The sequence below is a fragment of the Solanum lycopersicum genome, chromosome 7 (assembly GCF_036512215.1).
Source record: "Solanum lycopersicum chromosome 7, SLM_r2.1".
NCBI classification, from domain to species: domain Eukaryota; kingdom Viridiplantae; phylum Streptophyta; class Magnoliopsida; order Solanales; family Solanaceae; genus Solanum; species Solanum lycopersicum.
In genome coordinates this window covers 68,232,613-68,245,638 of record NC_090806.1, presented here as the reverse complement: position 1 = coordinate 68,245,638, position 13,026 = coordinate 68,232,613, and the positions used below count along the sequence as shown (strand labels likewise).

At 33.6% G+C, this 13,026-nt stretch overlaps 3 protein-coding genes across 4 annotated transcripts; all 3 read right to left on the bottom strand.

The window, feature by feature from the left end:
- Positions 1–213: 213 nt before the first annotated feature.
- Positions 214–3,723, bottom strand: LOC101250427 (lanC-like protein GCR2). Its single transcript, XM_004244164.5, has 6 exons — positions 3,510–3,723; positions 2,384–2,562; positions 2,099–2,210; positions 1,424–1,540; positions 850–1,170; positions 214–769 (listed from the first exon to the last, which is right to left on the bottom strand). The coding sequence occupies exons 1-6, from the start codon at positions 3,663–3,665 to the stop codon at positions 431–433; spliced, it is 1,224 nt and encodes a 407-aa protein (XP_004244212.2). The 5' UTR covers positions 3,666–3,723; the 3' UTR covers positions 214–430.
- A 442-nt stretch (positions 3,724–4,165) lies between these two features.
- On the bottom strand, positions 4,166–6,930 carry LOC101250137 (lanC-like protein GCL2). Of its 2 annotated transcripts, XM_004244163.5 has the most exons (6): positions 6,553–6,930; positions 6,284–6,462; positions 5,442–5,553; positions 5,252–5,368; positions 4,859–5,170; positions 4,166–4,705 (listed from the first exon to the last, which is right to left on the bottom strand). In XM_004244163.5, the coding sequence occupies exons 1-6, from the start codon at positions 6,718–6,720 to the stop codon at positions 4,367–4,369; spliced, it is 1,227 nt and encodes a 408-aa protein (XP_004244211.2). In that variant the 5' UTR covers positions 6,721–6,930; the 3' UTR covers positions 4,166–4,366. The 2 variants fall into 2 exon arrangements, with proteins under 2 accessions (XP_004244211.2, XP_069143262.1); XM_069287161.1 differs by having other exon boundaries at positions 4,859–5,368; positions 6,553–6,886.
- A 374-nt stretch (positions 6,931–7,304) lies between these two features.
- Positions 7,305–12,153, bottom strand: LOC101251010 (ultraviolet-B receptor UVR8). Its single transcript, XM_004244167.5, has 6 exons — positions 11,254–12,153; positions 10,481–10,690; positions 9,550–9,660; positions 8,188–8,556; positions 7,954–8,061; positions 7,305–7,773 (listed from the first exon to the last, which is right to left on the bottom strand). The coding sequence occupies exons 1-6, from the start codon at positions 11,743–11,745 to the stop codon at positions 7,450–7,452; spliced, it is 1,614 nt and encodes a 537-aa protein (XP_004244215.2). The 5' UTR covers positions 11,746–12,153; the 3' UTR covers positions 7,305–7,449.
- Between the last annotated feature and the right edge of the window lie 873 nt (positions 12,154–13,026).

The window sequence follows — 13,026 nt, the reverse complement described above, 5'->3', positions numbered from 1 at the left end:
TTCTCTATTAGAATTTTTTTCTTTTTCAAGACTCAAACTCAAAAACTTTAATTATTTCAAAACGAAAAAACCTATCGATCACACCATCATACCTCTCAACCTGTCCTTTTTCTCTATTTATATAGTATTTGATAAGACAATCTTTATTTGATTAAAGTTAGATGTACTATGATGAGAAATAGACTTTAGTTGATTAAGATGAGACCCCAAAGATAAAGAAAATCTCTTAGCAAAGTACAACCATTATACAAAAAAACAGAAGAAATCACTGATCTTGTTAACACAAACCAAGACAATATCTTTATCTAAACAATCACAATATCTATCACTAGCACAACCACACACAAAAAAACCACACCACACACATACTTAGCTACATAATATCTTAATTATTTCTTGTTTGTTTTCACAAAAAGTTGAAAACCTAATCCTAGACTTCATAGGCAGGGAACCTAGACTCAAATGGCTCAACAAGATCCAAAAACAAACAAGCCATTCCTCCAATTCCTTCAAACAAAGAAAATGGATGATCACCTTTATGCATAACACCTTCACATATCAAAGTATGAGCTCTATCATGTAGAAAACAAGCAAATGCTTTTGCTTTGTATAAATACTCCTCTTCCCTTGTTAGTTTGTATAGTGATAGAAAAACATAAGCATTCCCACTGATTCCATGACAAATCCCGACTCGTTTGAGTAAACCTCGTCTCCATACTACCTCCCCTGCTTCTCTAGCTGCTTCGAGAAACTCATCATCACCAAAAACCTAAGCAAAACATCAATCGAGGTTTCAAGAGTGATATCGCTATGATAGTATTAATGTTTGTCATATAACAAAACTCGTACCTTAGCTGCTTTTGCAAGGGTGAGTGCAACACCAGGAGCACCATGACACCAATGGACGCGAACATCTGATTCATCTCCTTCACTAGTACGATAATTTCCACTCGAAAATCGATTCTTGATCATGTACCTTAATGTTCCTTTAACATCTTCAATTTCATCTTGTTTCAGTTCCATGTCTAGTAAAACATTCATAACACCAGCTAATCCATGGGCAGCTCCCCAGTACTTTTTCCCCCTCGATTCGTACATTAAAGGAGACTTAAAATTCTCTAATTTCGACAACTTTCTACCTGACTTGACGAGTTCATTCACAACTTCTCTCTGTATAACAAAATTCGAATACCAAGTTATAGTAACAATATGAAAATTACATAGTCCCGCGTATTCAAGAGTAAGTTAAAAGTAGTCCCTCGGATAACAATTTCAATCCATTTTAACTCCGTCAGAATACATACAATGTCAATATCTGTTATATATACGGGACTACTTCGAAACTACCTCGAACATAAAGGATCATTTTCGTCATTTTCTCGTAATTAAGCTATATGATTGAGTAATTAAACTTGCTAATTACCATTTGGGAGATGGATATTGTGCCTTTGCCAAGATGTTTATTTAAGAAAGAACATGCCCATAAGTACCCTGCTCTACCATAAAACAAGTCATCTCCAAGATCTATTGGAAGTTTCATCTGAAAAAAAAAAAGAAGCAATCAAATCGAAAAATTAATCACGGGGAACATAAATATACGAATATACAATATGCGTGGGTAAAGAATTTATGTTATATACATCGTCAAGTGTAAGACATATCACCATTAGGTCACATTTTGTTAAAGAATGACAAAAGTCCACATCGATGGTTAATAAAATGGATGAACTCCTTATAAGTCTTGGGCAATCCTCCTCCCTTTGAGCTAGATTTTGGGATGTGAGTTAGGCCTAAGACCTATTTCACATGGTATCAGAGCAGGCCCATCTCACCCGATGTTGGGACCCCCAAAATCAAAATAGTCCACGCACCTGATGCTAAACACTGGGCGTGAGGGTGGGGTGTTAAAGAATGACAAAAATCCCACATCGATGATTATAAAATTGGTAAGTTCCTTATAAGGCTTGGTCAATCCTTCTCTCTTTGAGCTAGCTTTTGAGATGAGTTTATAGCATATAATCAAAATTACAAATCTTCACATTTTAGTCTAACTAGAAAAATAATCGAATCACATTACTATGCGAAAAAATTTGAATACCTCCTTGAATTTAGTCAAAAAAATTTGACATAACTGATCATCACCATTGTTCTTCGCAGCAACAGCACCAAGAGCGTAAATACCTGCGTGGCCGCCTATAAATGTAGGTGGCCTGCATATATTTAACCAAATCTACGTTCAAAGCCTACTAAATTTCAGAATTTAAATATCGAAAATTTACCTCCCGGTACATATTCTCTAATATTACCATGACAAATCATGATGTAAGCTTAAAATGTTGAAAATACAATACTTTTATTTACTTAATTATGTCTTTAGACGTACCCAAAGCCATTGCAAGCGGTGTCACATGCCTGAATAATATCGGAGCAAAGTGCTATATCATCGATGTTTCGAGTAATTTGATATGATTTGAATAGTAAATAAGCAGTCCCTAAAGTTCCAGTGTAGAGTGTGTAGTCTTTTACATGTCTTCCTTTCGTTGACCATGTCTCCCTCACAACCTTATAATTTAGGGAACACAAAATTAGTGACACACAAAAATTAATGAATTTCAATTATTCAAATGTAGACAAACTCATAAAATTAAGTATGAAAATTGCAAAACATAAATATATACTCCACTGTTTCAGTTTATACTACACACATTTTTTTTAATCAATCTAAAAAGAAAAGATCTTTTTTGGCCAGAAAATTTGACCAGAATGAATTTTTTAAATATAATTTTACTTTTTAAAAAACATTTTTACCCTTTTAGCACTAATATCTTCTACTGAAAAATAGAAAAAAATCAGTTTATTTTAAAATAAAAACAATACTATAATTTTTTAAATTTTTTGACCAAATTCTGATCAAATTTTCTAACCATTTAACACACCTAGAAAATTATAATACATTCTTTTAAGTTCAAGGGAGGAAGTAGTAGCATAGTGTATTTCTATCAATAAAAATTCATTAGATATATAAAAATATTAGTAGCAGCATAGTGTATTTCTATCAATAATAAATTCACTAGATATGTAAAAATATTAATTTAAAACCCAATAATTACCACTTGTCAGATAAAATTCACAACAAGTTAAATTAAAATCCTAATTTCACCTATAGCTAAATCTAACTTGTTTAGCAAAAAGTCCATCCAAGTATACTCAATCTTTTTTTTAAGGATAATTTTAAAACATGATGAAATCTCTCTACATTAATTAAACTTCATATACAGGGATATCACATAAATTGAAACGAAACGGAAAAAAATCCCTAATCGGTCATGAATTTACGAACTAAATGAGTTTTTCATTTATTAGACAAGTGAATGTTCGTTTTATAACACATGTTATGAATTTAAATGAACCTAATAAATATGTAAACATATTAATTAAATTCAATAGTGATCTCAAATCGATAAACTTTAAATTCTGAATCCAGAAAGAAGATAAAAGGAAAAGAATACTTCATCTTTGAGGTTTATAGCATCTAGCTTGAGTCTTTGAGTAATAGTATCATAAGGAAGTGAAAGAAGTTTGAATAAAGAGTCTTTTGTATTTTCAGGTACCAATTCTTCAATTGAAAGCTCATCCATTTCATTAGGATAGTAACGTTCTGTCATCTTTGAGATTTTTTTATTTCTTTTTTGTGTCTAAACTCAAAATAGTATATTTTGTTTGTGTAGAATCAACTGAACATATATATATATGTATAAATTTTAAAGAGTTATCTAGATTATAAGATGTATCTTTTTTTTTTCTTTGGATACTTGTAGAAGCTAGTGAGATAAGTATCTACAAGAAAAAACAAGAATGCACCGCTTACATTGTTTATATGAAATTATTTGATTAAACACGATATTTAAGTTTTTTTAAAAAAGAAAATTGTGATCTAAAAAGAGTCGTAAATATTTATAAAGGTGGAAGGAGATTTTAAAATTAAGTTATTAAAATACTATATATAGAGAGAAAATTGATTAAAAAATATGTTACATGAATTGAAATAGAAAAAATATCAAATATAATCTAGGTCAAAGGTATAATTTAAATCCCATAGGCCATATTAGTCTACCGAACAAGTTTAGTACTTATCCATCTTAATAAATAAGTTTTTGAGGTGAAATTTTTGTAATTTACTTTTCTATACAACTTATTAGAGTATGATAAGATAGAATGTTTCACGTTACCTTTTAACAATACATCATATGATAATACATCTACCTTACATAAAAAAGATTAACATAGCTAATTCTACAACCCACAACATGTTCATTCTGTATGTACAAAACTAGAGTGATTGTGTTCATTTTCTGTATGTACAAAACTAGAGTTCATAAGCAGGGAACCTTGTTTCTATTGGATCTATCATGTCGAAAAAGAGATAAGCCATTCCTCCCATTCCTTCAAACAACGAGTATGGACGATCACCTCCATGCATAACTCCCTCTGATACAAGTATTTGAGCTCTAGCGTGCAGAAAGCACGCGAAGGCCTTTGCCTTGTACAAATACTCAACTTTACCTGTCAAACGATACAGTGAAAGAAAGACATAGGAATTTCCACTAACACCGTGACATATTCCAACTCGTTTGAGTAAGCCTCGATTCCAAATCACCTCAGCTGCTTCTATAGCTGCCTGCAGAAACTCGTCATTGCTGAAAACCTGAAAAGTTACGACAATGATGAGCAGAAAGCCCTTCCAGGATCACGCATTTCATCTCATGTCTACGCGGATTGAGGAGTTTTATATAGTAACTATTAGGAACTAACATCAAGATTACTGTGTCTGTGCAAGGTATTACTCCATAGTCCATACCTTAGCTGCTTTGATTAGAGTAAGGGCAACACCTGGAGCACCATGACACCAATGCACAAGTCGGTCAGATTCACTTCCTTCACTTGAGGGGTAATTTCCACTAGGAAAACGATTTCGGATCATGTAATGCAGTGTAGCCTTCACATCCTCGACCTCATCTGCTTTCAGTTCCATGTCCATAAGTACATGCATTATCCCAGCTAGTCCATGAGCAGCACCCCAGTATCTTTTTCCATGCCATTCATACATCAGTGGACATTTTCCTTTCCCCATTTTTCGTCCGGACTTTATAACCTCAGCAACAACTGCTCGCTGCATAAAAAAATTCCGAAGAAATAAAGAGCCATTCATAATGAGGAAGCATACGTGATTGAAATTTGTGAAGTTTCTTACAATTTGGGTTGGAGATATTGTTTCTCTACCAATATTTTTGTTTAAGAATGAACAAGCCCACAAGAAACCAGCCCTCCCATACAACAACTCATTTGGAAGATCTTTAGGAAGCTCAATCTGCATTTGTAGATAGATAATGAGAAGACTATTGACATCAACAGAAAAAGCTCGAAACAATGAAAAAAAAAACCTCTTTGAATTTCGTCAGATAGTGATCACACAATTGTTCATCCCCGCTCTGTTTGGCCACAACTGCACCAAGAGAATAAACACCAGCTTGTCCACATATGAAAGTCACACGCCTGCAGTTTCACAAATTAGAGTTCAACTTCTCGTTATGTAATTTGCCTAAAACATGTTTCTATGTGGGAGGAGATCATGAAACAGAAACTTCGATTGGATTGTCTGGTCGGATCATTTGACCACCGCCACCGCATCACTCAATCTACAAGGGATCCAACCAACTTTTACAGGTCTACTCCCATCTGATCGGAAACTAGTTTACTTCATGGTCTTCCCTATCCGATTTATATTAACAGATTACTTGATTATTGAGTGAACGGTTTAGTAAAACTCACAAAAAATATAGAACATTTAACTTGAAACTAGAACTAAGGTTACATAAAAACAGACTATGGCTTTCCCTAATACTCAACCCATGTAAAAGGACAGAACCTTCTAAACGTATCAATTTCCTCTTCATCTCTTCAACTTTTTTACCTTCTATTTCCTTATTCATAGGGTCTTTTTTATCCAGTCATCTTCACAGACATGTCTAATTAACCGAGCAACTCACCAATACAGTGATCAGTTCGTTACACCTTTCATGTGGATCGAACTTACACTTAGCACCGTTATAGTTTTTGGTCGCCATTGTTTATCATGAAGATTAAGATGACTTCTCATGCAGGATAATTAAAACCAGAAGATATGTTCATATACCAAAAAGTTATCATCTTTCTTCAGACAACACAAATCAAATTTTAGCTCAAATCATAGGAAAAAGGGTGAAATTTTGCAAAGGGAGTGTACCCAGAACCGCGGGAAGCAGAGTCACAAGCCTTGATAATATCAGAACAGAGAGCAAGATCATTCTTGTCAAGAGTAACTTGGTAAGCTTTAAATAACAAAAAAGCAGTTCCTAAAGCTCCAGTGTAAATTGTATAGTCACTCACTCTTCCCCTTTTACATACCCATGTCTCCTTCACAATCTGAAACATATCAAAATCAAAATTAGAAAAAAAAACAGGGAATTTACACAAACACCTAGCAGGCACTCTATACTCAAGAGAAGTGATTACCGTTTCTTTGAGATCAAAAGCAACCCTTTTGAGATTGTCGCAAACAGTACCATAAGGCAAATACAGAAGCTCTAACAATGGATCTTTTGCTCCTTCAAGAAATGATTCTTTAACTGTAGTTTCATCAACAAAACTAGGCATGGTGTTTGGAAAGAAACGATCTGCCATCTCTTTATTTCCGGTTCTGTTGAATCCTCCGCCGGAACAAATTTATGGAAAGAACAGAGCTCCGGTGGTTCTCAGAAGACAGAACAGAGCAAGTCTATCCGGGGTAGTGTAAGTTTTTTTCTTTATTCACGAATGTTTTAGTTTAGTGTATCAAGCTATTGATATCCATATAAATATAGATGATTTATTCGATTTTATTGATAATAGACTTTTTAAAATTATCAGATGTGGTCAATATATTAAAATAACAAATATTATCCTTAATAATTCGAATAATTATTTAGCAAACATGACTATAAAATTGTTTTTACTTAATTGGTAATTATTTCTTTTACAATTTAGGAGAAGTCTAAGATGCTCAATATTATTCGGGATCTAAAGCAAAATTTTAGTTTGAGACCACAGACATTAACTAATTCTCTGCCCTCTCTCAATCTCGCTGGCTATATATACAAATACATATATATAATATGTACAATTATCAAACAGATATATACCTAAACTTTTTTTTTGGTTAGAAATTGTACCTATGATCTAATGTTGTTTTCTGCTCTTCTGTAGCTGGAATGAGAAAGAGGCTGTAATGAACTTCAGAAGACAATAATGTATGATTTGTCTTTTTTGTATCATACAACAAAAAAGTTCTTTACAAAAGATCTAATCACAAAACATTCAAGTCATTTTTTGAAATGTTATATAACGATGTAGAAACAATATTTGTTTGGTCAGTCAATATTTTGTACTTATTGCTTTCTCCATAAACATTTCTGTAGGTTCAAGACATCCCCTTACTGCATCATGTCCAAGTTGGGCTCTTTCGTTGTCTCCAAATCCAAAGACTCGTCCACAATTTGTAACAACTACTGTGTGGTATAAGCCAGTGCTGATTTGAGATATGTGATGGGATCTCAAGCTCTCCAGGATACGAGGCTTCAAAACTTTATCTGATGCTCCTCTGTCAAGGAATCCGAGGCTACCAAAACCCATCCAGCCAAAGCCATAAACAGAACCATCGTCCACAAGGACAAACGTTTTCCTCTTGCTTGCACAAACCTACCAATAGAGGCAGGCAAAATTAAGCTAGGACGAGGAAGACTGTTATGTATTTTACAAGCCTTGAATTACTTTGTATCATATTACTTGCGTTATACACTAATTTGAGTTATTTCATGTTTCCAAATGTTAATACTGATCTTTGTAATATCGACTAGCAAAAGTAAAAGAATGCCAGACCTGAACTGCTAGATGGCTCTTAAGGCTGGTCAAGTGTGACGGAGTAGTCTTATCAGTCTCATCACCATGCCCCAATGCACCGCAATAACCTTTCCCCCAAGTATATACCTGAAATCACGAAAATCAATCATCAGTCGTGACAGCACTTTATTCTTTTCTGCAGTTAACCAACTCTTAGCATACATCTTAAATGAAATTATAATATCGTGTTATTTTTTAGGTACTATGACTTACATATCCAGTGGAATCCAGTGCCACAACATGCTCATCTCCAGCAGAAACACGAGCCACATTAATGCCCTTCCTCTTAAACGACTGGATTGCACGTGGCTGGAGTTCATTCTGCTGTTCTCCATGACCAAGGCAGAAATTAGTACCCGAACCAAAAGAGTATAGAGTCCCATCATCAGACACTGCAAGTGCATAACTAGGTCCAGCAGCAATCTGAACTACAGAACCAATAGATGCGAGTAGTTCTATACATGTCGGTGTTGGCCTATCCGATGTGTCACCATGACCAAGTTGACCATGTCCGTTCGTTCCGCATGTGAAAACATGACCTTTCCTAGTGAGAAACATAGTAAAACTGAGACCTGCAGCAACCTGAACCAGTTCCAACAGTAGTGAGCAATGTATTATGACAAAACTTAACAGCTTCACGTTTTAGTATGTCTAAAAGAGAATGTTCTTTCCGTGTTAGGCAACTCTTTATTTCCAACTTTACCACATGGAATGTTTAAGGCATAAGATTAAAGGACATTTTAATACATTCAATATATCCTATTCAAAAATCTTCCTTACTTTCTTAAAATCCGTGTCAAATCAAAATCAGACAAATAAATTGAAATGGAGAGAGTACTTTTTCAAAGATACTACAAAATTAAGCCCAATTTTAAAGATAAACGAACCCAAAACATTTACAGACAATGAAAAAATGCAGAAGAGCATCACATACACATTGCTGGGAACCAATTAGATCTGCATTAGCACCGTAACACCTACAATGGTATTTCCAATTTGCAACTAAAACTAATGGACATGTCATAGGTGTTGCCTAACTCTTAAAAATACCTCGTTTTCATTTTTAGCCTTCATTTATTCAAGAGTGGCTTGTCGATCCAATTTTATCAAAAAGCATTTCAAGAAATGACAGAAAGCTTATTGCAATAAAACATAGGAACAAGAAGGTGTTTATGTCATTCACAGCTTGAATTATGCTATTAAAACTTAGTGGAGTTTATCCTTCGGTTCCCTATTTTCTTTCGTAGTTGGTCTTGATAAGAGAGACCAGAAATTCCTGGCAGACTCTAAAATCCTCCTAAGTTGCAGATATTTCAAATCATCACATCATTTTTTTCTTAACCAGTACTCCTCCAAACAAACAAATAAATTTTGACGCAGTATCATTTATTCCCATAAATTGATCTAGCAGAACTAAAAGATCAACTTAATCGTAAACCATGTATAGAATCTCAATCTCTATTGAACTTACAGTTTTCAACAAAAACAACAACATCAAAAAAGAATCCAAATCTGTAACATGTATTGAGGTAATCCCGTCAATTAGATGGCATGACGTGATAGAAGGAAATTTACCTGCTTGACAGGAATATTTTTCAATGCTTCAACCATTCTTGGCCTGAAGATTGGGCGTCCAGTGTCTCTATGCCCACAACAGAATGATGAGTTATCTCCACATGTGAACACCTATACCAAGAATTGTAAACCTCATGAATAATATAAAATGCAATAATATGTATATACATTCTATGTTGTAGAAGAAGACAAAACATGGCAGTTTTTAGCATATTTACAACAGAGAATGATTCTCTAACACACTTCGAATATTGCAACCTACTGTGGACTTTCGTAAGGGATATGTCTAAGCGGTACAAAACTTGAGAGGCTCTCTCATCGTAAGGTGCATCAATCTGCTCGAAATATAAATTTTTTTTCTATCTTATTTTATTGCAGTAGCACTAGCCATTACAAATTGGCAGAATGATGACTGATTTTCCCCAGAAGGGATAGGAAAAAGTGAGCAGAAGTATTTGATCAGCACTTAGATAGAAACATAGAAGTATCGACTAACATTGTACACTAAAGCTTAAGCAAATAGGAAGAATTCACCGAGTATTTTTTGTTAATAGTCTCTAAGGTTAGCCCCATTTTATTGACCACACCATGCCGGTAAGTTTTAGGTCCAACTCATACTAAAATAGTAAGAATTATTTTTTGCAGAGTGGCATGGTGTGGCAGTTCTTGCATTTTTCAAAGTCAATATATATTTCAACAATATTAGTATCAGTCTCCCAAAGGAACCTCTCCTAAAATAATTTCCCAAAAAAACGAAAATGTGATTGGATTGCTTGTCTCCATTTTCATTCTTCCTCTTTCACCTTCTTTACTTTACTCCTCAACAGAACGAGGATTTCCACATCATGCATGCAAAAAACAAAGTGCACGTAAAAGGTAAATTACTGTAATAAAAATGAGAGTAGTTGATAATATACGCCGATTGCCAAACCTGTCCAGACCCTGTGACAAAAGCAGCATGATTATGAGAAGCTGAAACTTGCGCAACTTGTACGGGAACAGGAAAGCTAATTCGAGTAAATTCCACACACTGAGTTGTTTCAGGCCCATGACCAAGGACGCCGCATAAACTGGAACCACAAGAGTATGCTGCTGAATCATTGATTAGCAGTGTGTGATACCTGCCACTCCTTATTTGCATCTGCCAAGAACTTTTTACAGTAAGTAATAACAAAAGATGAAGTCCTAGCTGCAGACTATTCTAGTAGAAGCGAGTAACTAAAATCTAGAAATATTAAGGTAGAAATCAATCAGCAACTAAACCTCGATCATAAAACCGTTATCCATTCCATTCTATTTGGTCCCATTTCATTGCAATACTAAATAATTCACTAAACCTTACATACAATTCCTTAACCAAACAAAAAAAGATAGCCTAGTACCTACTGCTATATGTGAAGCAGAGGAATCACGCGCTCCATCCAGTTGAAGAGTCCAAATTTTCACTAAGGAGTTCAAAATACAATAAGGTAAATACACGAAGAAGCCGAAAAGGGGTCGAGAAGTGTCATTTTTGGCCCTATCTGGCCTCCATCAACAAGCATATCTCATGACTAACAACAACAAAAATAGTGTCTGAAAACATTTCATCCATCTATTTGATAAGTAACATTTCGACCATATATTATTAGTCCTAAAAATAGCAATCAACCAAACAAAGTAAACATTGATAAACGAATAACAAGTTTTCCAAAGAAATAGTACATTGCCTGCAGAAGTTTCAACCATATCAGAGGACTGTTCCACAGCCATCAAGAACCTCAAAAGACGCTTCCAATTGCCGTTACATCGCGTCAACAGCTCTTCCTGAGCATTACAATGCAAAGAAGCATAGATTGAACTCAATCCACAAAGCTGAAAAGCAGCATAATCTACCAAAGACTTGAACTTTTTAGGAAACAAACCATGTGTTCCCCTAAAAGTCCTTGAAGTTAGCTCTAAACTTATTAAATCAATAACAGCTAATCGACCGGACATCAATATTTCAAGAATCAAATGTACTGGCAAATCCTCCATTAAAGTTGACCTCAAACGATCCCCCATTTTCCCTTCACAAAAACAATCTTTTATACGAAAATGGAAACAATTAACACACTTTATCAAGAAAATATCAGATGTAAGAAAATTTGATGAAATTGAATAAGAAAATGAAGGACTTGGTGGGGAAATCTTATAATCTAAGTCGAAATAAATCATCAAGAAACAACAACCCCAAAACACAAACTTGAACAAACAAAACAAAATTAAACTCTTTTTCTACCAAATTACAAGAAAAAACTCCAAAACCCCACAAAGATAGGAACTTTATAAACACAAATTTGAGCAAATATCGGATCTATGAATGAAAATTGAGTTGAGGGGTCCTTGATAAACAAGAAATTAAGCTAAAAGTAGGTAAAGAAACAGTCTAATAGTGGAATTTTTTTCTTTATATAGAAGTGGCAAAAAGATGAAAGCGACTAAAAGTTAAAGCTTTAATAAACCAAAATGCTGACTGAAGAATAAAGTATTAAAGATTAACAAGCAAGGTAGAGAAAAAAAAAAAGATTTACAGACAAAAATGTCCAACTAGGAAAGACACAAAATTACAGGCAATGATTTCTCTTTTTCTTTAATCGTGCTTTCTTTTCTTATTTTCGATAGGTACAATTAAATTTAAATTTATTTTTAAAATAATTATAAAAATTAACCGTAATGTATTATAATTACAATATTTTTATATGTATTTGTTGTAAAGTCTTGTCTTTCTAATGACTTTTCTCATCCAATGAGCCTAGCGAGCTCACGTCGTCAGTCACTCGGAGGATTTTATCGATCGAAACACACGATGAAGGGCTTATTCTAGCCTTCATTGTCCACATATACATACACATATAATTAGTCTTACATACATACATACATGCATACACGTTTAGTTATGACCAGATAATAAATTCGTTCGATTTTTAGTTAGGATGAGGTATTTTATGCCATAAAAACATGTATTTTGCTACACTTTAAAATCAAAGCATCGTTATGTTTTGAATATACTCCTATCTTTAAATTTATTTGTCTGGTTTTTATTTGACACATAACTTTAGAAATAAAGAATACTCTTGAATCACGTGCTTTTAATCTACAGATATGTATAATATACTGAAATATTGTAATTTTATACATATCACGTGAAATAATTAAATTAATGAGTTTATCTCACTATTAACTTGAAAAAAATACATAAATTAATACATTTTAAAAAATAATTACTTATTTTAGCGATACTTTTGTTTATTACCATTTATAACAATTATTTGTTAAATCTGTAATATGTATTAAAAGTGAATTACGTATGCAATATATATGAATTATAATTATTTTTTGAAATATATCATGTTTGTTTGGTAAAAAATTGTCACATTGTGTTACAACTGTATTAAAATGTGTGATAATGTATTATTCATCATGAAAATTTGTATTATATGTGAATAATAAATTGTT